This window comes from Lepeophtheirus salmonis, chromosome 4 (assembly GCF_016086655.4).
Source record: "Lepeophtheirus salmonis chromosome 4, UVic_Lsal_1.4, whole genome shotgun sequence".
Classification (NCBI taxonomy): domain Eukaryota; kingdom Metazoa; phylum Arthropoda; class Copepoda; order Siphonostomatoida; family Caligidae; genus Lepeophtheirus; species Lepeophtheirus salmonis.
The window spans coordinates 53048137-53074708 of record NC_052134.2 but is presented as its reverse complement, the minus strand read 5'-3'; the positions used below and the strand labels follow the sequence as shown (position 1 = coordinate 53074708).

Below are 26572 nucleotides of genomic sequence, written 5' to 3'. Positions count from 1 at the left end.
TAAGTAACTCCCATAATTGGGCCTAAAAGTTAAAAAGAAATTAGTAATTCCATAGCAGCATTGATAAATAGAGTTAGAATACATTTTAATAAGTACATCCAATAATGCATTAAAACAATAATTAGGCATATGAAACCCATGGGCAAAATATTAACTTGGGTGCAAAAAATTACCAATAAATTATTTGAGAATAATTAAACCCGCGAGGATGTCTTAAAGACATAATATCATATTTGCATCCTTAATTAATTAAGGATGCATATTTTATAAAGAAACTAACGTGATTGACATTCAAAACTGACTATGAACACCCTTCTATAAAATATGCTCAACGATAAATAACATACCTTTATTAAAATAAAAAAATAGTAAATTTCCACACTGCAATTGTTTCCCATTGTTATCCAATAATCGTTGTGAATTGTTCACATAATTCAACCAATCAACGTTTAAAACACTAATAAGGGACAAAAATGAGAAAAGTCGACAGTTCATAACATAACGACAATCTACACATTTTAAGTATAAGCGAGATACCCCCTATGTGTTAAGTACAATTTTAAATGTTTTAAAGATATAGTACACATTTAAAATTGGACTTAACACATTTTTGAAAATAATATAGATTACACTGAATAAACCAAACTTCAATATTTTAATATCACATGATTTTTGTCCTTTTTTTATGCTCTTTAAATTACTGTCCATTAAGAAGTTTTAGAGTGATAGTTATTTTATACAAATAGGTGAAAAATTTAATTAACAACATAGTTTACTTTTTAGTCGTGGATGATTAGATGATAAAGTAATTAGTTATTGCTGCTGATTTCGAAAAGATCTCACAGTTTTTTTTTTCTGGAAACAATCCAGTTCCAATAACTAAATTTGAGCAAATTGTACCAATTTAAAAATCTTACATTACACCAAATGTGATGACACCAATTTAAACTCTACGGCAGGATTATTTTTGGTGGAGTTATTTATGTTCAAAAAATTTTGCCAATTCCAAACTATGAGAATGAGTCGAAAAAAATAACGTTTTTGTATATTAGAAAGTATAGAAATTAATGGATTTTCATAAATTGCACGAATCAAAGGTTAAAAGTTAAACTGCAAATAGTTTAATTATTTTTAAAATACTAGGAAGTACCCGTATCAACTATATTTTATTACGGATTATTTTATTATGCTCCTACTAAGAATACTAAGAAAAACTTGCTAATCCACGGAAAAACGGACAAACAAACACCTACTATAATATTTTAATACAGTCGATTATGACAAACCATTTTTTGGCAATATTTATTTTTGGAAGGCAAACTCACGTTCCTCACTACTCTTACCCATGATAGAGACTAACTGTACATATATCCAAGAAAACTTTAGAACCTTGCTCCTACAATGAAACCACACCTAACTCCCTACTAATTCTACAGCTTGATTGCCACGCATTATAAAAAAGGAAATTATGCTGCTACATACTGTATTTCTGGGTATTCCAACCCATCTCAGAAATTATAATATTAAACCCATTATTGATCCAAATAAGTGCATAAAATAATAGACCATTTATATTTAGGAAGTACAGGGTGAACAACGAGATCCGGCATATATTATGACTAGTGTTGTGTTGGTCCTTAACAAGGACCCACACAACACTAATCATGATCCTTCTTTTTTTTTTGTAGTGAAATATACGTATAAACGTTTCCCTTAGTAGCCAAAATACCGCGATACAGTAAAGAAAATAAGATTTTAAGCCTATTACATTTTCAGGGATGGTGCAAGTACCCTGTTGCTATGATTTTGGTGCGCAACAACCGGCATATAAGTAATGCTGAGGTCTTAAAGATGACAGGAGAAGGGTTGCAGAGTTGAGAAAGGCATTGATGGATACCATTGACTCAAGGGGAGCTCCAGAAGCACTGGTACGAGAGATTGTGCAATGATTCTTGGCATCTAAACTTCCCCAACCCCTGAATTCAGCGGATTATTTTGTCTAAAGTATAGTGAGTCAATGCTCAACAGAGGTCCTCCTACTTGTAAGGATCCCTGATGAACTCCACCGTCTGAAATACAAGAATTTAGATCGTCCTCTAGTTTCTAGGTCCTGCACGCAGTTCATGACCCAAATCGAGACTGTTCTTGAGACCATCATAGTCTATATTGAGTGATTTTTAATGGTTGTATCTGCAGTTCAGCTTTTGTTATTTAAATAAATTTTAAATCATGACCATTTTATGGTAATTTGAATTTAAATAATCGTTCTTATAGCCCGTAAAACAATAAATCATGGGAATTTCTCATTTTATCAATTTGTAATGTATTCAAAGGTCACTAAACCTTTTTCAACCCCACAAAGACTTAATAGTACTAGCCACACAAATTTTCAACTTCAAAAAACAAACAGAACCCCTGTTTCTCATTCCTCCTTCATCTTCTGTCTACATTTATACAGAACGGTTTTGAAGGTACATACCATGGGGAGAAAATCCTACACGAGAAAGCAATAAATCATGATAAAACATAATAATACGAATAATATATGCTTTATACTACCCATTATGACTTAATGGTGGCTTTATATATACCTATATGTATGTATGGGGCATTTATCAAATAATATAATCATAGACATTAACTCATAAATCTATTTATGAAAAAAAAAAATGAAAAAAAAAATGCGATCAAATCTATACATTGTATGTTTGTTCGTATGAAGGGAAGAGAAAAATAAATCAAAACTTGAAGGAAACATGATTATCAAAACTTATTGATTTATGACTGAGCGTGCCCCTCCTTAGAATTAGGGATCAATCAAATATCTTTATGATAAAAATTAACCCATTTATATGCAGTCTCTCTCTCTCTCTCAGGCCGGTATCTCTAATAAAGCTATAAACCAAGTCACGAATCAAAGACAACTTGACAATATTTGTACAGAGTAATGCTCTAAGTGATACTTTTTTCCCAATAGGAATGTTGACTTTACGTGAATACTACTCTAAACTAAAGCGTAAAATAAAGTGACGCATCATTGACTATTTTTTGTCATGATTTTTTATTATTTGAATGGACTCGAGATGCATTTTTCCCTGCTAGGGTGCGCTCAGGAAGCAACAGCTGAATAGGTAAATAAATACTAATTTTCAAAATATAAAAGTAATACTAATAGTTAATAAATAGCTAAGACTGGGATTCTACTCTGGGCTTGAACAATTATTGAAGGGTCAGTGAGTGAAATTAATTTATATTCCGAAATATTAAAGCATAAAAAATTAGTTACAAAAAATATCAAACCTGAGCTCTCTAGCTTACGTACAAGTCGAACAAATGACAAATGGAACGTGATCGACAAATTTATATTCACCAACTACAAGCAGTTGAACGTCTCCAGGACCACTGTCTACCCCGTCAGTAAGTCTTTTTAGTTTGCAGTGTCGGTCACCGTGAGGCCCTCAAATCCATTATCCGCCAGCACTGGGACACCATGACAGAGGACTACATCCACAGCGGGTGTTAGGCCTTTCGCCGCAGCCTGGAAGCCATCATTGCCGCTAAGTATGGCTACATCTAAATTAAGAGAGCTCAGACACACATCTATTTGCCGTATCCATTTTTGTTGAAATTCAATTATTAATTAATAAATTATATCTTGTTCAAGTTTGAAATTGAAAATGCTCAGATTATAATGGGCCACTCAGTATTATATACAAGAACATTATTTAGGATTTATTTGTGATACATTTGAGATCTGGCTACGGCTCATCTTCTTCCACTCCTTATTCACGGATGACTTGAGGTGAGTAATGTTGGAATGGCGGACTCAACAGGCATTGGATTCTACTTGCCATCAGATTATGTAGTCTAGCGGATTGAGGTACGGGCTATGGCGCGGGCAGAAACCCTTTAGCAAGAAGTTAATATATTCTGTCATCCAGGCCTGCTTAGAATTGGCTTTGTGAGCTGGTGCATCATCCTGCTGGATGATTTGTACGACATTTTGGTAATCTCTGAGATAACTTAAGACTTCAATATTGCCAATAAGTTAGCCGCAGTAAGTCTGTATCCAATATTGAACAAAATGGGTTGTACTTTGTCACCTCTTGATATCACAACACGCCACATCCTTATAGAAGCCGAGTGATTTAAGTGTGGAGCGGTGTTTACAGGTTCTATCCTCGAACGAGAAAATCTGATTGATCTCCCCTATTGATAACTGGATCGACAGTGAATGACTTCTCATCCGACAAAAAAATCATATATTTATCTTTTAGACAGACTAATGATAAAATAATTCATCAATTTTCCTTCTCGCCAAATGTCCGCTAGAAGTCTCACAAGTTACTATATAAATAACTACGCCATCTTAACAAAAAAAATGTGTACAGGTTTAAAAAAAATGGCATACGTCACGAGGAAAAATACTAAAATAATATCCTCTATTGTACTTCAAAAGTGACATTTCGTGAGGGAAAAAGGTTTTTCGTAGACTCTTAAATTGGCACAAAAAAATTATCACATGGTTGTTGTGTTGTTTAAAATCAAATGCATGAACAGTAATAAATTAATTTTCTTAAGAACCCTTTGGAGGATCGACAAATTGCACTTAAAGTAGTCAAAACTGATCACCTCAATAAAAGATTTCTATTTGAAAGGTAATATGGGGCAGAATATAAGTTTTTCAAATCAAACAAACGTAGCAGCAACTCTCAAGTATTTTAACTCATCCCACAATTTTGTATATTATGTATTGTGTATAATTATATCTGAAGTAATTTTTAAAATAAGAAATTATTAATTTTCTGTATTTTTCCAAGACTTTTAATATAATTTTTTTTCATGATGAAAAATTTTGATGCTAAAATAAGTAATTTTTTTTTTAAACATTTATTTTGATAAAAAAAAGCCAATCAGGCAAATTCAGCAGCAGAGCAAAAAAAAAAAAAAAAAAAAAAAAAAAAAAGTTAAAATCAAATTTTGAATTTCTTTTTACAAAAAATTAAATTATTTATGAGTATCTGTGAATTTTTGAATGGATAAAAAATATATTATTGGAAATTTTTTTCCTAAAAATTAAATTATTGGAAATTTTTTTCCTAAAAATTAAATTTTCTATGCATACCTATGGATTTTTGAATTTTTTTTTCCAAAAAATTTATTATTTAATTTTTTTGAAAAAAATAATTTTTTATGAATATCTATGGATCTTTGAATTTTTTTTTTGAATAGAAATCAATAAAATGAGCCCCCCCTCCCCTAAAAAAAAGATCTATATATAATCCTGTGGTATACCACGAAATAATGTACACTTTTTCTTGATTTTCGTTGTTTATATGTTGATGCATCACATAGTATGTCAACAATAATCCTCATTATAACGACAGGAATACCAACCTTGATCTTTAATCCTTTAATCAGGAAATCTCAATCAACAATGCTCCATTTATGAGACTCCTAGGAGTTTGTTTAATTGTAAACAGTCAATTAATTAATTATCATAAAATATCACACTTTATAGTTGACAATGAGTTGAGTGTTTATTTTTTTATTTTTTAAAGTTACGTCAAAAATAATTAAATTTCCTGATGAAATATGTAAGGCCATTAATTTATGAGTATTATATAGATTAAGTTATGTGACTGCCTGCAAATTAAATTGCAAATTGCTATAGCAAATAAACATATATTATCCCAAAAAATACCTACTCATAAACAAAATACTTAAAGTCACTTTGTCCACATTTTTAAATACTCGTATATGTAGACCGTTAATACAAAAGCAAGCTGGAATAATTTTTCTTAATATTGAGTGTGGATCACATTTTTATTCTTGGACGAATCATTATCGTCAATTTCTATCAACAAACTATTCTGACTTACCCCTTAAATGTGTCATAAATTGGTATTTGAAGTAGCAAAAATTGATTGTCAACATGAAATAATAAGAAACGGACATATTTCGTTTGAAAGTCTATAATTGGGCCTAATAATTTAGAACTTAAATGAAATACAGGTTCTAAACAAAAGGTAAAATACTTGTGTATATTGACTCATCCTCAAATTTGAAGACAAATGTGGTATTCATAAATTTTAAAGGTTTTCATAATGCATACAATGCAAGAAAATCCAGATCTTGGAACGCCTGCCATCTAAATCCCACTTTTATTATTGTTATTTAAGCCACAGAAATGATTTATAAAATCATTTTAATATGAGTAGGTTTGGTCATTATATTTTTCCTTTTAAACCACGTTTTTAGAGTATTATTCCGATTCAATGACGTATATAGAAATACCTTTAACTATCTATATCAATTTTAAAGGTTGTAAAAATTGATAAAAAATATCCTTGCATTTCAAAAATAAATTATTTAATAAGTTACCTTGAATACATTTTCTACAAAAATCAAGTAAAATGAAGGGTCTTATTCAGAAGAATATATTTTTTGCATATCTTTTCAAATACATTATATTATAGTTAAAAAAAAAAGAATAAATCTACGATTAAAACTTCAACAAAAGATTTATTGACAAAAAAATGGTTGATTTTGATTTTGAAAAGTTCAGAAATTAAATATTAATATATCGATTAGATACTTTAATATAATCAATAACTAAATACATATCAAATATATTGGATATGAAACATATTCTGCCTCTAAACTATTAATAAGTTATTAAAATTAGTCAAATAATAGTCTATTATATATATTTTTTAAATCACGCAACCTTACATTACTTATTTATTAATTTGAAATTTAATATAAAAAGAAAAAATTGAATTTATCTGTATTTATGATTTACTAGCGGATCCTGCTCAATGACAATTTCCCAGGAAATGAAATGACCCAGTAGAACAATTAAAATGCAGCTATTAAAATAACTGGTTCTATCCGAAGAACATACTCAATCAATCATTTCTATGCATTCAATTAGCTTTAAATAAATTCAAAACTCATCTTTAATTTTGAACTAGTGACTATACAAAACTCATCCTTGTTCATGACCAACATGATTTTTAAAACCTGATTTTTTAAAGCCATTGTGAAAAATATTTTATTTTCCATGTTTGGATGACCTAGATTTTCCGGTATCTTAACCCAGTGGGTTCCTATCGTTTTTAAGTTAGAGCCTTAAAATATGTGCCTGGACAATGTGCGACCTATATACCTTTCATGGAGAGATTAATATAAAATTTGGATTGAATTTTGGCAAATAGATTACTTAAGGTCAACCCTATAAAGTTCAATCTAGAACGATCAAGAAAAATACAAATCTACTACTAAAATGGAAGTGTTTAACTAAATCATCAGAGAACTAACGGTTACTTAAAGACAGTTTTTTAGTATTTAAACTTAGAATAACAAAATAAATTTAACTTTGACTAATTAACTTAATCAAGTAAAGTTAAAATTAAGATAATGCAGTTTAAAAAATTAACAAGTTCAGTTAAAAGTTAATTTTGATAAATTAAATATTAACTAGTTAAGTTGAAATTAAAATAACACTTTTTAAATAATTAACTAGTTAAGTTAAAAGTTAATTAACTTGACTAATTAACTTATTTAAGTTAAGTTAAGTTGTATTAGCTTGCCCAACTCTGGTTATCAATTACTAATAAGTAAACAACGCTCAGGTTCCAAAAGCTCTTACTAATGTTATTAAGGTAATTATTTAACTTGCTAATATCAGCCATTCATAAGATATGCCATAGAATACACAATACATAAAGAATGCACTCTTTATTTTCATAACTATTCTTCTAATAGAAAAAATAGCCTAAAGTTGGTCAAAAAAAGATGGGATAAAAGTGTACATTATACCAAAAAAAAAAAAAAAAACACGTTTCAAAAAAAGAAACTCAAAGTCTTATCTACGGTCTAAGATTGCTGTATTAACCAAAATATTGTTCTGGAGGAAATCCATCATTCATGAGCACATGTACTCGTGGTTGCACTATATACTCAGACGTTCCCTCCTCAAGAATAAAAGATAATTATAACAAATTTAAGTCATAACTTCTACAACTATATTCTTTATCAGGGGCGTAGCAAGGGATGGGGGTGTAGCTTCTACCCCAAATTAAGGAATTTTTGCTTTTTACTAGTAAATTTAATATTCCTTTTTTTTCCAAAGAAATTAATTTTCTGTGAACACTTATGGATTTTTGAAATTTTGCACCCCAAAAATTTTACATTTAAAGTTAAAAAAAAAAATAAAATATATTTTCGAAATGTTTTGTGAAAAGCTGTGGGGTTTTGAAATTTTTTCTAAAAAATGTACTATTAGAATTTTTTTTGTCAACAACTGTGGATTTTTGATTTTTTCAGTCTGCAGTAATAATAAGCAGCTGTCTATGATAAAGGGTAGAAACAAGGATACTACTTTATACCTTGAGATACAACTGCTATCGTATACAAATTTTTATTAAAATACGAGAGTTGCCAACTGAACTCTTTACCTTTTTCAAGATATTTCTTTTGAGATAAATTGTTTTTACCTACAAACTCTGTTAAGGAACGAATTTAACTCGTATTTTAAGGTATCGCTATATACTATTTTATCTCTGGGCTATCATAATTTCAACATTGTCAGTTAGGGGAAAGACGTCGGATTGGTTTACTTTTTATTAGACAGCCAATCAGACTTGAACATAATTTCTCTAGCTGGAATTGCCAATTATTAATGTAAGAAAAAGAAAAGAAATGTGACGTCATATTATCCCCTTTTGTAAACTGAATTCTTTGTTAATTATTCCCCCATCTTGAATTTGTTCTTTGTCTTCTTCTTTTACATTTGACAGCACAATTTCCTTCAAGGATACAATTTATAAAGTCATTGTCCACTTTCTCAGATGTCGTTAGTACAAATACAATGAGAAAGGTTGCGTGTCCTCTTTTTAAAAAAAGTCAGGACTTAACAATACAAATCTTAATGAAACCTTTTTCCGCTTGTATAGATGTTCATTAAGGCATTAATAGCCTCATCTTATCCACTTTTCATTCATAAATACGACTGTCAATTTTAACTCATAACAGCACCAATCCTATTTTAAACTACCATTATCCATGCATTTTCATTAAGGCCATGAAACGTTTGCATAAGAAAAACAAAAAAACATTGAAAAAGTCTAATGAATACAACGTACATACATTTGTAAGTGTCAACATAAAAAAAAATCTTTAAAAAAATACACACAGAAAAATATATTATTAAATTCGTCTATGTCTTTTCACACAACACTAATTAAGAGGACTCATTTTTGGGAGAAATCATTTCGTTTTGCTATTATGATCACAGATCATATATGAAAAGAAATCAAATATTTTTTTGATATATGGCTTTAGGAATGTGTATCTCGGGAAGTATAAGTGGAATGGGTTGACGCTAAACGGCGTTAGAAAGATAAGATTCGTACTAAAAAATCTTTTTAGACAGTTTTGTGATTGTTTGAGCGAGTTTCAAAGATGGATACTTCTAACTGAATCCAGAACCACATACTATTTGATCATAATATTTGATAACCCAGCTACTTTCTATTATTGTATATCGACCATATTTATCATTTGTAGATTGGTATATCCGTTTCAAATATGCCTAAGGGGCCTGTCAATTAGAGTCTACTATCAGCACACTCTAGTAATAATTATTTTGTGAGTGATGCAACTAATATATGCATTGATTACATACATAGGTAATGGTTGTCTGTGTAATCATTTAAAACATCAGTAATGACTAATTATTTCCTATTAAAGCCACTCAGGAAATGAATACCACCACTAAAGTTATGAATAAAGGGCTTGCATTAAATATATATATATATTTTTAAACACAAACATATAAATTTGTGGTTTGCCCTGGTTCGTTTCATAACCTTGTCCGTAAAGAAAACAAACAGCTATACCAAAAATCAACATATTTGCATTACATATTGTTTTGGAATAGAAGAAGCAATTATATTAATACGTAAATTCAAAAGAAAGTTTTTGCAAAATTCGGGATGTTTTTTTGCCCATTTTATAAATATGTATTAGGGATGTAAAACGATTCCCCAATTTTGACGTCAAGTCCCATCTTAAATCTAAAGGACGCGTCCAAATTGCACGTAAGTGTTTTAATAAAACAATTTTATTTAAATGATATGATCATTAATTAATCTTCTCCATCAAGGATCCAATTTTTATAAACATTTTAAATACTTGAAAAAATTTTTGAAAAAAAAAAAAATCCAAAAATTACAATTTTATGAAAAAAAATTTGAAAAATTTAATTTTCCTACAAAAAAAAAAATTTCAAAATTTAATTTTTTCGAGAAAAAAATCGACAATACAGAGCTATTTATAAAAAATCAAATTTTTGGAAGAAAATTTCTAAGATAAAATTATTTGAAAAAAAATTTCAAATATTAAATTTTTCAGAGAAAAATTTCAAAAATCCATATCTTTTCCGGGACAATTAAATTTTTTGGAAAAATTAAATAAAGTTTTAAATCTTTCTTAGCGAGAAGTGAAGAAAATAGAAAGATAGTTAGGACCGTAGGACTGAAAGTCCTAGGTATCGGTCCTAAGGTCCGTTGAAAGGTAAAAAAGATTCGACTGATGAAAAAAAAAAAGACTGAAGGGTGAAAAAAAAGACTGATTAGGCAATCAGTCCTATGACTGATCCAACACTATCTGTTGAAGAATAATTTTATTTATTTTGCTCATAGCCTATTGGATAAATTCCTTTGAGCCGACAGAAGTGATGATGAAACACTTCATAGTCATTCATGACCTTTTTTTAAAGCATATAAAAATACAATTGCAGTTTTTATAACATCTTTGTAATTGCGCATTTATTAATAAGTATGCTCCTAATTGAATAATAGATTGTACTTAATGAATTAAAGGCGAATTATATTTCTTTTAAAACAACGTTTGAAAGGGTTGTCAATTTATTTAGCTGACTCATACTCTAAGTATATGTATACTAGACCCATCCCCATATCAACCTAGTTACTACAATTACTATAATTATGATTGCAATCTCGTCGTCGGATAACCTTTAGAATAATTAGCTCTTATAACTACTACTTGTAGCAAAAAGACAGCTGCGACTAGTGGTGTGACGCTCTTTATTTTGGACCGAGGGCCGCAGTCACGTCCCACTTGTCAGTCCTTAAAGAAGGTCAAATCGATCCCCGTCACGTCAATGAGGGTGTTTTTCCTTTTTTAATTAATCCGTTATATAATAAAATAAATTATGTAACTAATTAACAAAATAATATGTTTGTATTTTAATGAGAAAACTCATATTTCTGCAAGACTTGTGCAATAATCTTAGTACACATTTCATATATCTGTTTTGCCTTAATAATCCATCGATATTTTTATTAAAATTTCCAAGGATCGACAGTTAAGGAATGACCAATAGGATACTTTAAGCTTTTTTTAATGCAATTTATTAATCGTGAGATATAGCACACAAAAGACATCTAGCGAAAAACACTCAGAACTAATTATTTAACCTAATATATAACACAAAAATACTGTTGACATAGGGATTGCATTTTTGTAGTGAGCAATAAGTAGGTGGGAGCGATACTTATGGTTAAAGAAGGTTAAAAGCATGTGCTCTTTTTTTTTGTTCATTATTTAATAGTTAGTTGTGGTGTTAACTTCTCCCCTGTAGTAAGCATTATCACCTACTTTTGCTATAAATTGGTTTAAAAAGGTATAATCCAATAGATAAACATTAATTTAAATATTTTCCTTGCACTTGTGCTAATTAAAATATCGGACGTTCTCTCTTTTAAAGGAGTAATCTATTTTCTCCCTCCAAAATTATGAGAAAAGGAGGTTATATTAATATGGGTCTTATTTCAGGGGTACCATAAGTCTCGCTCCCGTCTTCTCCTTGCACTTTTACAAAAATATCATCTTTACTTATAGTATTTGTGAATTAAGAAATGAGCTACCTGGAATATGACTTTGGGCGGGGTAGGGTTGGAGAAAATGAATTACTACTATAAAGAGGAGAACCTTCAACATTTAAAATAGTATAAGTCCATCAATAATATTATATAAATTTTCACGAGGAAAGGGATTTTCTGTGGAGTATGACTTTATAGTTCTATGTCGCCTCTTTGCACAATACTCCGCAAAAGAATCACCTTAAGACCTTAAGTACCGGAGTAGAGATGCATTTAAAACGGTCCAATACTATTGGAAAAGAACATACTTTATGTTGGGTTAAACACAATCCTTTAAAAGTTCTATTTTTTGTATTAATGCCGTTAGTTATTCAATATTTTTTCGTTTACGGATAGCATTTAAACTATGGACAGTGATGTAAATCCGGTGAAATTTAATCCTCATATTCCAAGCCTGATTAACCATTTATAGTTGCTAATAAAAGACAGAGTGTAACCCTGAGGATTTGTTGCGGATTAATAATTGTAAGTCCTTTCTAGACTCAGGGTATGAATTTGGGATCGACATCAGAGTAATTCTATCAAATGTCCTATTTTATATCCTTTTCTCCTTCCTCCCTTATCACAGCTGATTGTAGCTAATCTAATGATACGTCGAGGGATTTATTGTTTTTCTCCTACAAAACTTTCTTCAAATTGTCAGGGTTACCATCTTGATTTTTTTTTTTTAATTGCCCATTCTACACTGGATTTTCATCACTAACTATGGATTATTTTGCAATCAGTTGATATTGGTGGTTTTATCAAAATTCAAAATTCACTCCTGGACCGTATAGTTGTGGTGTACGAGTACAACTCTGCCATAGATGCCCCTCGTAATGCAAGGTATGACTGTAACCCCTTTTTCATTGTATACTAGTAAATGGATTCTTTTTTCTTTTTTTGTACAGACGAGCGATAAAACAGACACTGCTTTAATTACTTTAATGGCCATGAAAATGAATGGAGATCTGTCTATAGAATATACATTAGAGCGGTCCTTAAATTAAAGTGGTATAGTTCGGCAAATATATCAATTTGAATATAAGTTTTTTGAAGCAGAAATTACTGAAGAGGTTTACTGCTTCAATTTGTAATACTCCGTGATAATTAACTATCTTGCATTAAGAAAATGAAATGAATAATTACAAATATAAACAGGTAAACGGTAAAGTTTTTATATATTAACCCACTATTAACATTTTCCTTAATAAAAATGAAAAGAAACTCATATTTCAGCTGAACCAGACTTCTTAGAACCATATACTCTTTTGTAAATAAAACCCTCATTATTTACGCTTCAAATCAGCTCCTTTGACGGAAAAAACAATTGAAATACTGTGGCATTATTCCTTTTGAAATAAAACTCTTTTTATCACCTGATTGATTAACTTTTAAGTTGCATTTTCTCATAATTATATGATCGCATATAAAATATGAGCACATATTTGAAATTATCATACAATTTTGTAGAAGATAAACTAATCGTCATGTGGATTACTGACTTTTATCTTGTTCAAAAGTTGACTCAAACAACCATAAAAAAGTAAAAATTTGCAGTAAAAAGTAAAAGGAGGAAGTCAGGAAGGGACTGGAACTGTCTGGAGGTGATTATGACTCTCCTTCACGTCATAATGTAAACAAAACGTTGACTTGGTTGCCATATTTGTTTTCTTTCACTTTGTTGTACCCAGTGTTTGGCCTTCAAGCTCAATGGACCTTCATTCCATAGGCTTTCTTGTATAGGACACAGTTGATTAACATGGCAACATATCCTTCTGCGATACAAAATCCAAGATGATGTACAGGATCTTGTAGGAATTCCGGAATTTGTCATTGGAGACTGTCATCAAGACCTGCTCGCGTTTACGAGATGGAGTACAGGTCGTTTTTGACTTCTCAGGATGATTATTTTGAATAAAAATAATGATTTTTTTAAATTCAGCTTTCATTTAGCAGGTTTTTGATTAAAATCGGATGATTAGTTAAGGAGAAAATCCATTTGAAAAAAAAAATGAGGTTGGTAGTTAAATACAGGTCGCAACCTTTAGAACATGATTACTAATTTTTTCCTAAAGCTTTTTCTGCCTTGCACAACCCATAAATCAGTGGTCCTTAATCTGTGTGCTACGATACCAATGCAATGGGAGCGTTAATCGACTTTGGAATGAATGTGAATTTTATAAAAAAACACTGTGAAAAACGCGTAATATTTATTCAAAATATTAGACTATATGTAACACTTCGCTAAGTCACTCAACACAACGTCTGAACCAATACCGCTGATGCTCCTTCTACGAGTATTGCCAAACTACCCAATTTCCAACTAGATTTTGCCAAATTTAGCAGCATCTGCTCGTATTTTTTTTCACTTATTGGCTATATTTTTATGTCAGAATACCGAGTAATTTGTGGTCAATGATGCTGGGTGGAAGTGAAAGATGTTCGAAGAGATGTCATTCTGGACACAAAAGCATCAATAATTCCGTATGCAGCGTTGTTTGAGTTTTCTTAATGACCTCAAATATTATGGGGATCGAGTGATGTTTTTTACTGATAAATTATTATGGCATAGTAGTTACCTCACGAATAAATAGTCCATAATCAGGGGTGTCCACAGAATTATATATATATATATATATTATTATTCTTTGAAGGGGTTTGGCTTTTTAAAAAAAAAAAAAAAAATTGGAAATTAGTTTTTTTTTTTTTAAAATATAATATATAACTTTTTTTTCCATAAATATAATTTTCTGTAAACAGCTGCGAAATTTTGAATTTTTTTCCCAAAAGATTTAATATTTGAAATTTTTGTTCCGAAAATTTAAATTTTTGGAAAATAAAATTTATTTGAAAAAAATTGAGAAATTAAATTTCTGGAAAAACATTCCAAAAATCCACAGCTCATCACGAAAAATTTAATTATGTGAAAAAAATTTCAAATATGAAATATTTTTGAAAGAAATTTCAAAAATTCATAGCCATTCACATAAATAATTTTTTTTTTCAAAAATCCTCAACACTTCGCAAAAAATTAAATTTTGTGAAAAAAATAAAGATATTAAATATTATTTCACAGATATTCACAAGAAATTAAATTTTTTGAAAAAAAATTTCAAATATTAAATTTTTTGAAAAAAAAAATAAATCAAATAATACATTTTCTTGTATAAAGCAATATTTCCTCCAGCCGCCCCTGCGGACGCAGCTGATAATTCATAATTGCAATTAATTTACAATATGTTGTACAAAAAAAAAAAAAAAAAAAATGAAGGAATATATGTTTTATTTATTTTAAGAATTGATGTCGATTCTAAATTTTTTCTTTTAAATTAGGTAGGCATAATTGAAAGATGGGGAAACACTGCTCTAAACATGAATATGTCTCAAACTGTATTACTTCATTTTTTAAGAAAAGTAATATTTTTGGACAATGTTCCGCCAAAATTTCGTTTAAAAATAAATTTAAGAACCACACTAAAAGGTACATATATCTTTTGCTTATTTAGTGTGATACAATTAACACACTGAAACCTTTTGAAATGTTTCTTGTCTCGCTATCGTAATAAACAATCAAATTTATGGAGAAGTCATGGAAAATATTTCACATTAATCTTCGTTTTGTTCCATTTTTAAGTGTGTGTGAATTATAAATATACTTTTAATGTCTATTCCAAAACAGGTTCAAATTTATCAATAATAATTGCAATTTGGCAATGTTCGGTATATGTGTCTATGTCAGTGATGGAAACCGTAAATAATTATTAGAACTATAGATTTTTTGGCAATTTGTGAGTTAAAAATATTTTTTTTTTTCATATTTTAAAGAATAAATTGAAATCCCTTCCGTTTGGACATAAATATATATTTCAGCCATTGAAAAATGTATTCGTTTTTAAATCCAATTATAAATAAATCATTTAGATATAGGGTCAGTCAACATAGAAACAAACTAGGCTGTTTTTGAAGTATTAAAGTAGGAAAAAGGGTGATGTCAATTTTTGATGATTATTTTATTTTATGTTCCATGAATTAGTCAAATGGAGTTGCACTGATAAAGCAAAAAAATAAGCACTATGACATTTCAATTACTCTATATGACCAAAGGATTATCTTTGAAGTCCATATACATAATATACATTTTCTTCTCTTGGAATGACCGACACGGGAACCTACGCACCTTAAGTTCAAAAGAATAATTTCTCCGGAGGGTGGCTTTGTCATCAATCTGTTTTTTTTTCCTTTAAGTTTAAGGATGATGTAACTTGTACAAGTTGCAATTTTTACACTTGATCTAATTAAAAATGAATTATTTATAAAATGACAAACCATTCGTTTCATTTTGATCCATTATTCATGGTTGTACCCAACAATGTGAATAAACTTTAACCTCATCCAGATCCCGTGTGAGTGCATTATGATAGAGTTTTTCTCTCTATCAGAGAAAAGTTGAAAGCTAGGCCAGATAATACAATCCTTTATTGATTAAAACTTTGTATATTCAAAATATCTACGAATACTAAAATCCTAATTTGACTGTAAAACCAATATTACCAACTCTGGTACCGTTTATGCAAGACTAATATTTTTTTCTTTATGAAGTAAAATGGTTACTCTGTGGGAAAATTGAGGCAGTGATTGAAGTCCATTGAGGCTATATTAAATATGCTATTACTATCTAGGCTATTAAATGGAATAAAAAAACATCGTCAGATTGCATTTGTTCAGGATCCGAATGAGCTCAAAGTTTGTTCCGATTGTAATACACGACCCTGTACTATTAGATGCTTTTGGCTCCATTATTCGGAGTTTGTTTGACTCAGAGACGTCAACATTGAGCCCAACATATTTACATATGTCTTATATTCATTTAGTCTGTTCAAAGTTTATACTAATAAGTAGTTCGCTCATAGGTTACATTTGAAATGCAACCCATCAAAAGTTACAGCTATCCCCGTAGCCAAAGACACATTTTTGGGTTTTTGAATATGTCAAATAACTTTTTTTAGCTAAATATATTATGAAGAACAAAGTTTTTTTTAAAAAATGGTATAAATAAAAAGCTAAAAATACTACACAATATGCTGATGTAGAAAAAATAATAATATTATGATTGAGAAACCTAGAGTTGTATAAAATATTACCTAAATGCATGTGATATTTTTTCACATTTGTAATTTGAAGAGTGTTTTTAATTTTTCAAACTGTTATATTTATTATTGTTTTCTTCAGGTAAAGTCATCTTGGAATAAGTAGTCACTACCGTTTGTGCACTTGAAAGAGACTGAGGATTTGTCCGGGTGTAATTAGTGTAAGTCCTCCATGGATTAAAAATATAATTGAGAATCGACATTTGAGCCATTCCTTCCTATACGTGATTGCTATATGTATATGGAGTGGGATTCAGTTTATTTCCCCAATGTTAATATAACAAGGTTAGTCAGCAATGATTTTCAGTTCTCATGGACAACTTATTAATATAATGGATGACGTCATTGGGACACAAACACACACACTCACACAAAAGGAATATAACTATACAGAATAATTGAAAACCTAAACATAACGTTAATAATTAAGGAATCAATAGAAAATGATTTAAATGACAACATTTTATACTTTTTATGTATAATATGGGCCCAAACAAAGGCTCCCAATGACGTCACCAAAAAAGAGAAAGTTCAATCTGCCGTGTTTGCTATAGGATTTTCTTGTTCCCTACCTTGTTATAATAAATTTTTATTACCTTACACTCACGGCTTAGCTCCTCTCCTCTAAAATATTCTTCAAATATGTCAGGATTAACACGTTAATTTTCGGTTTCATTTATATTTACTTAACGACAGGTCATGTTTCATGCAGCTCTAGATATACCTAGTCCCTAAGACTCTTGGTTTGGATAATGGAGCTCTAGGAGGTATTTCCTAATTACTAATATACATATTAACATCGTTTGTTTAGGGAAAATAGTTGTAATTACATACTATGATAATAACCCCCAAATATATCCTACAAAGAAAAAAATATGTAACTTACTCTTGATAGTCTTTGAGACAGTAAACCCGCTTTTCCTTGTCTGCCTTGAAAGGAACGTCATTTTTGCTCAAATCCACATTACAAGCAAAGCATTTAAAACACTCTGGATGAAACACCGTATTCACGGCACGAATAATTTCTCCGGTCACACACTTGTCACAGACGTTGCATTGTAGGGAGCCAACTTTTTCCTATAAAGAATAAACAGAGACGGTAAAATATAGTTTGTATAATTATTTAGTGAACACTCTATAAATTATTGATGGAAAGACCCGGCTCTTTTTAAAGAACCGGGTCTTTCGGCTCACAAACAGTTATTTAGATTTTTTTGTTGCTTTAATAGATATATTACAATTACAGAGGAGTGCGCATAGGCACGTGCACAAAGGGGGGGGGGATATAGCTATTCTGTGAATAACTATGGGTTTTTGATTTTTTTTATTTCAAAAAAATCAATATTTTAAACTTAAATTTTGAAATATTTTGTCAGAAAATTAGTTGTATTGTGTATTTTTATTTAATTTTCGAAAAAATTTAATTTTCTGTGAATAGCTACAGATTTTTGAATTTTTTTTTTTACAAATTCCGAAAAATTATAATTTTTGGATTTTTTTCTTAAAAATTCAACCCCTAATATATATAGATATATAATCCTACTGAGCAACAATTTCTTCATAAAGGAGGCCACAGACCCCCCTCCTGCAGACGCTCTAAACGGTCTCCTGATTGGTAGGGAGCAGGATCCCCACGTTCACATCCAAGAACCGGTTCATAAAGGCGTCCCGTTCGCAAACGACATATCACTACTATTAGTCAAACCTTCCCCCCTCCTTTTTTAAACAAACTAAAGGGTATCTTTCTATTTGTTGAATACTTATTATTAAATGAAAGAGGGAATTGAATTAGGACAATTTAAATAACTTTTATTTAACGATAATTCTTCTGATGAACTAAAGTAAATAGATCCATCAAAATTAAATATTTTAATTCCTGAGTATTTGTCCGAGAGTTACAAGTGGAGGTTATTGTTAAATAATGTCGATCCTTAGGACTGCCAGTCCTTGGAATTTTCTCTAAAAATGTTGATTAAGCCAAATAACTGAATTTTTGAAAAATAATTTCGAAAAAATTTCATATTTGAAACTTTTTTCAAAAACTTTAATAATAGCTATTTCATTTTTAATTTTTTTTCTCCAAAAAGTTTAATATTTGAAATTTTTTGTAGAATTTTTTTTCTTTAAAAATTCCAAAAACAAATTAAATATATATATACATATATAATCCTGTAGAGCAACAATTCCTTCATAGAGGGGTATTTGAGATATGTCTTAACTGCATTTTAATTTTATTTCCTTATAATGTCTTCGTTAGGTAGCACAACTCTTTCTAAGTTTAAAAACAGATAAAAGCTATTTATACACTCAATGAATATTAATATACAATATTAATCATTATTTTTTATTTATTAATTATAAATTCATTATTCTAACCTATACAAAATATTATAATAGTCTTTTTTTCTAACACTACCCCCTGAGGAACAAAAAGAGAGAATCACGTAAGAAACTTTTGATATATCCTTTCTGAAAATCTAAATAATTTGATAGGTGCTATACGCAGATCATCAAATTTTCATACCTTTTTTCTCAAATTTTTGTTTGAAAGGACAATTTAAAAGGAACAAAACTTTATAAACACTTTTTATTGTTAAAAAAAAATTATATCACAATTATTTTATATATAGTATAACAATATCTTCTTAGTATTAATATATGTGGCCTAAAAATGAAAATCATAGGACACTGAAATTTTTTATAGGTCATTTTCATACCATAGCACAACTTTTCTGCAATAGCCATAATCGAAATTCGATAAAAGTTTAAAAAAAAGCCGCACTATTGGACATATTCATGTTTTCAGTATAATGCAATATAATGAAATTATATTTTTACTTAGTTATATAATTTATTCTATAATATAATAGAATAATTAAAAGGAGGAAAACGCCCTCAATGACGTCACGAAGGATCGACTACAACTTCTTTAAGGACCGACAAGTGAGACTGGACTAGACGGGACCGTGGTCCCTTGTCCTGGATAAAAAAACAACACAACACCGGTCATGAGTCGTAGCAATCGATTCCAAGTCAAGCCTCGAGTCTTTGATTATTGTCAGATCAAGTCGAGTCGCAAGTCTTCAAAATATGGACTCAAGTACAATTCGAGCCACAAGTTTGGAGTCCAAGTCCCCACATCTGGTGATTTGTATATATCATATATTTCCTTTATCTCACAACTGACTATAGGTAATAACGGGTGGTCCAGTGAAATCTCATCAATTACTTATTATTTATGAAGGTTGAGTGATTAAATCTACGTCGTCATGACAGAGAACTACATCCGCAACGGGTGCCAGGCCTTCCATTGGAGCCTGGAAGCCATCATTCCTGCTAAGGGATTCTACAATAATGATTAAAAGAGCTACAACATACATTTATTTATAATCTTAATTTTGTGGAGATTCGATTGTTAATTAATAAATTATATCTTTTTAAATTTTAAAATTCAAAGTCTTCAGATTTTGATGGATCACTCGGTATAATGAAACATAATGACAGTTAAGCTGCTCTCCATCTCCCAAACATTCTTCAAATTGTCAAGGTTACCATTTTGACTTATACTTTCTATTTTTTTTTTACATACCAAAAGAGTTTATAATTTATAACTCTATCCTCGTATATATTATACTCTAAAATATAGCCCTTAGTTGGTCAATACAAAAAGGAAGGGGAAAACAGTGCACAAACATTATTGAGAGGATTTATTATAGTGTAAAATACAGCTTATAAATAATAAATATATATTACAACATTTTATTTATTTAATAATGATAGTCATAATTTTAAGAGTCGGCGACCGCGACAAAATGTGTGCAAAAAGTGAGATGATCATAACTCGCGCATCTCTTACCTTATGCAAGACTCATAAATAGGTGCAAATGACGTCTTGGGAATCAAGTAAAATATTATATGATTGTATAATTTTTAGTATTTCCTTCTTTCGTTTCCATATCAAATAAAAGATTCAAACTGTGTCTTATTTGATTAACATTGCAATGGATAATTGCATCAAATTAACATCATCAGTCATCTTGAATATAAATCAAGGGAAATGATAATTTATCATTTCCCAAACCAGCTTTTTCACTGACGTCACGAATTACATCATCTTGGAGTTAGAGTTGTAAATCCTAATTAGTTTTTTTATGATTGGTTACTTAAATAGTTTTTTTTAACTATTCTAAAGTAGTTATATATATATATTTTCATTCTTAAAGGAGATAACATAATTATAAAGTGTTTGTGTACATATGAATGACTCAGAGTGACAACACTGAGTAGTCATAAGTGTAAGTCTCCAGGGACAGCTGGAGGGGTGGGATGTAGGGGTTTTAGCGCACCTAGATATCCCAAAAAATTAATTTTTCAATTTTTTTTCCACAATATTTAATTTTTTTTTTGAACAGCTATGGATTTTTGAATTTTTTTCCAAAAATTTAATATTTGGAATCTCAATTTTAAATAAGGTTCTAAATAAGGTAATTGCAAGCCCCAATCCCTTCCCTACGACACAAAACAACTTATAATTACTCAAATAAATCATATGGGTTACTTTCTGTCGTTCATGAGCACATCAACTCTTTATACTTACATGTTTCCAGAATAAAGTGCTTAGGATTTCCAACTCTATTACTAATATGATTACTTACTTATTAAATAGACTTGTTCACAAGGAAGTTGGGAAAAAATAGGGATGGGATGATGATGATGATCTGATAAGAGGGATTACAAGGGAAGAAACTGAATTTTTAAATACATACATAGATATTATAAAAATTTAAATAAATATCTACACATTTTAATATTATGTATGTATCTATTTGAATTAAAACGTTTTATCATATTTTTGAACAATGACTTTGAGATACCTACATACAAACATTTAAAGAATGGGGGTATACCTACATAGGTGAGTAGGCAGACGTGCAGGCAAAGCATATGGTTAAAAAATCGAAGCATTTAGATGGAATGACAAGGCAAGATTCGTTTGTAAGGAAAGTAATGTTCTATATATATACAAACATATTTAATAATATATAGTCATCATTTAAAACCATTTAACAGATAATAATAATTATTATAGTTATTAAGTCCTTGATCTCCTGTATCACATCAAGAATTAGGCTTGGGCCTGTTCACTCTTTTATCCGCTCTTTTCTGAAAACACATTTGTCCATTTCTTTAAAAATAAAAGGACGAGTATGACGTGATAAATTTTTTGGACAAACTTAGTTGACTGCCAAAAAAATTGACGGGTTAATTACAGCATATGTATTTGAGAAAGAGAGCTCGATGAGAGTTGTGCCGTATAATACTTTCCTTGTAAAAAGAGAAAAAAGAAAGGCCTAAAATTAGTTGTTAGCCAAATTCTTTCCAATAGGGCTTGAATAAACTAAATGAAATCTATAAACCGCTAGGTGGTGTGACAGTCTATTGATTGGACGCCAACATAAATATATTAAATAGGATATACCCTTTTAATTTTCAATGAAAAGGAATTCATAGCGCCCTATATGTGAGTAAAATACATTTATATTTTACATTCAATTATATTAGTTGTATTATTTTGTCGCAAGACGGTGCTACTCCCTGTCGCTCTGTTTACAAACTAAAAAAAGTAAACAACGCTCATGCCCCATGATGCATCTTTCTTCATAAACTAACGATCCAATTAGGAATTTGAAATATATTCGTCAAAGAAGGTTATTTTTATGATAAAGAATAGACAAAATTATTTTGTGCAGTTATGTCTGATTAAACTAAAATTTCTTTTCGAAATAAAGACGAGACGAAGAGTTGCGAAACGAAGACAAATTGAAAATTGTAAACAAAATCAACTCTACTTGATTCATCCCATCCTAAAGTATCTTAAAGGGTTATAACTGCAATGAAACAAACAACGCTTACATCCTTTTGTTGAGCTTTTCATCATTTACCAAGTCTTGGGACTCTCCTGAAAAGTTTCTGTTCAGGCACTCATTTGTTAAATTCTTTTTAAAAACGAAACGATGACCATCTAATCAATTTTTTCTACAACCAGAGATAGGCATAAAGTTTGGTCTTGAAATAATTGCTTAGGCCTAGATATACCGCCATAAAAATTATATTTGATAGTTGCATTTTGGAAACTTCGATTTGAGCAATTTGAGAATTATTTGGATGCAATTGCAAATATATAATAATTGATTGATCAATAAGCAGAAAGAAATATAAAATTCTTACTTATAACTTAGTCGACTGTTTCAAAAGATAGGCTCCATCAAAAAAGTACTAAAATCATGTATATTCAAAAAATTACAAATTTTAGAGATTTGATACGGATGAAATCAGTCATTTTTTGTTAACAATATCAGCAAGGAAATTCAATTTGAATCATTCAAAACAAAAAAAAATCTCAATTACTAGTCAACAGTTTTAGACTTACTTTCAAAAAAAAAAAAAAAAAAAAAGTACTTAGAAATGAACAAACATCGTTCTGAAAACGATCCTAAACACAAATATTTGTAATAATTTGTAAGCTTTTTTTTCACACATAATTAACCTATAAAATGACCTTGAGCGGACTTTTTGTTCGAATGATAATTCAACAAAGTACAATTTTCCGAATGTATATTTCACCGAACAGACATTTGGGACATTTTCCCGAAAAATGAAGTTTAATTTTTTGATGTATACGTTTATAAACTTTAATACAATTTAATAAAAAAGTATGACAAATATATATTGTTCATTACCTATATATATATATATAATTTAGGTAAATTAATGAGTGCTCTTTTGCAGTAAAAATATTTTTTTTATTAATTCTATTCATAAATTATCTTTATATAAACACAAAAATGTAGTATGTGGTTCGAATATACATAGTTCGAATCTTTACCGTTGTAGTACTTTAGATAAATTAAGTAATAATCAAACAAAACAGCCATTTTAATCACGGCGTTACTCCGCTAACACAAAAATATCCTATGTATTTTGTTGTCAGCTGTCGATTCACACATCTCACTTGATACGTCATGGCTATTTTATACTGTATTGTTTTTGATAAATAAACGATATAATAAGTGATTCTATACTATGAATATCGGAGTTATATATTTGTCATTTTGTTATTTCTATGAATAAATTTTGGCTATCATTACACAAATACAAACGTATAGCAACACAACAAAGCAATATTTCATTACAGTATCGAATAAAATACTACGGAAGAATTATCAAATTATTATTAGGGTAAATTTTTTGTACTGTCTTTAAGAAAAAGGCATCAAATTTATGATTTAAAAGATGTACATATTTATGGCGTTGAATGCGGCACGAAACTTCTTATCAATCAGCTGTTTGAACAACTCAATACGGTGGGGAGAAGAGGGATTGGAGCAATCCCTCTTTTGTAACATACCTAATACGTTATTTATTTAAAAATTTGGAAGAAATAATTGGCTAGCTACTAGATGATTTCTGACCTTATTTCGGTTTCTTTTTGGAAGAGAGGTTGCGTGATACAATAAAGGTAACGATGTGTAATGGAAAAAGTGTTTATCACTTCTCCGTTATCAATAAATTATTATTTGACATGATGGATAATTATTTATAATGGAAAATGCACATGGATTGACATAAAAGCAAATAATTCAAATGGCCATTCGGCAAAAAATGTTTTCGAGCAAATCTTGTAGAACCAAATTTGACTAGGCATGAACGCTATATACTAAAGACCGAATCGGCTAAAATATCAGTCTTGAAACGAGCATCAACACTAATATGTATATTTGTAATAGTTTAGTAGTTGACTATTTTGCGCACATCATTAATTCAAACACTCCATGCATTATTCTCATTTGGGAGTACATTTCTGTATTTTAAATGTCATTCAAAAACTGTTGAAAGATTCATTTTTTTGTTTCTAGGACTATATACCTACGTAAAGGGGAATAAGTTCTCATCTTATCTTCTAGGTATGAAAGTCAGACTTTGTATAATAATCTATTTCTTTGTAAGAAACAACAACAACAAAAAAAAAAACAACACGTTTTCCTCTAAATAAATTCAAAAGAAAGTAATTTAAATACAATTCATCATTTCGGAAAATCGACCTATGTTGTTTAACGATAGAGAAAATCCACATTTTATCGCATCCGGATCAGTTATGATCTTTAGACATAAATATTCAAGTAAATTTCTAGGCCCCAAAGTTTCGGATTCAGATCCAAAACCCCAGTTAGACTTGTCTCGAATTTTATGAGTATTTTACTCAAAGTTCAGAGCTTAATAAAATAGGGTCGGATTAATTTTACTGATGACTGTTTCTATAACAAAATTAAATGCCCCAATGTAATTACAATTAGAACATAATTATTCGATATTTTTGCATAACTACACGGCGTTATTTTTATTGTAGCTCGCAGCTTCTTTTCAAAAAGAAGCAGACAAAGGCCGAAAATCAGTTGGTAGCTATCCCATTCTTCCAATTATGGAACTATTGTATAATGACTGAATGGAATTATTCACAGCTGAATAAGAAATAATTCGAATCTAACGAATCAATGTCAATCTAACACAGTTTAGAGGAAAGAAGAAGACACATCGACAGTTGACAACAAAATACAATAAATATTTTTGTTAATACCCAGGGGCTACAACTTGTTTATGCATGTAGATGTCGCTCCAAGTACAAATAGTGATACTACGTTCGATATATATGATATATTTTTTCATAACTAAGATGAAGAAATTGTAATACTATAAGCTTTTTAATTTAGCAAAAATCCTTCAGATCCTTTGTAAGATCCGTAAAATTTCGAGCACTCAAAGGATCTCGGATCTTTCGACATTAAAAGTATACTTATACCGTGCCCAGGTACTTCGGATACGGAATCAAGACCCATCCTATATCTAATGATGGCCTCTTTGCATCATCAGAGATGCATATATATATATCAAGTAGTTTTATTTGTATTTAACTTCTTTGAAAACTTTTGTTCAAACTATATCCTCCGAAAATTAATTATAAATTCATAAAGCTATCACTACTCAGCATATGGATGTGGAAGATATGATAAATATAATATCAAAAAAGAAGGCAGCTGAGTGATGGTTTCCGTATCAAGGCAAACATGCATTCATAAGGAATTTTCAGAAAAGTTATAAGCCAAACTACTTTGATAAGAAAGATTGTAATACTGACTAAAGAAAAAATTTCAAAAATTGAATGGTACATTATAAATCTATATTTAGCGCATAATATATTAAATGTAAGTCTAATATTAATTATGGAACAAAATATTTTCTATTAATATTTAATTTTCGAGGAATTTTTTTCTGTCATTTAAGTTTGTTTATCTGTAACAAACCATTGGATATATTGTTATAATTCTCATTTTTCGAAAAGTGTTCAAAATATCCAAATTTTCAAATATATATATATAGATGTCCTTCATTTTTTCTGTTCCAGGATTGTTAGTG

At 29.7% G+C, this 26572-nt stretch overlaps 1 protein-coding gene across 1 annotated transcript in view; it reads right to left on the bottom strand.

Annotated features, from left to right (window-relative positions):
• The window catches only part of LOC121116208 (lipoma-preferred partner), a 112245-nt gene that overhangs the window by 10960 nt on the left and 74713 nt on the right, over positions 1-26572 (bottom strand). Inside the window, exon 4 of the mRNA XM_040710457.2 lies at positions 17988-18178. Coding sequence (XP_040566391.1) covers positions 17988-18178 — 191 coding nt within the window. The remainder of the gene's footprint in view (positions 1-17987; positions 18179-26572) is intronic.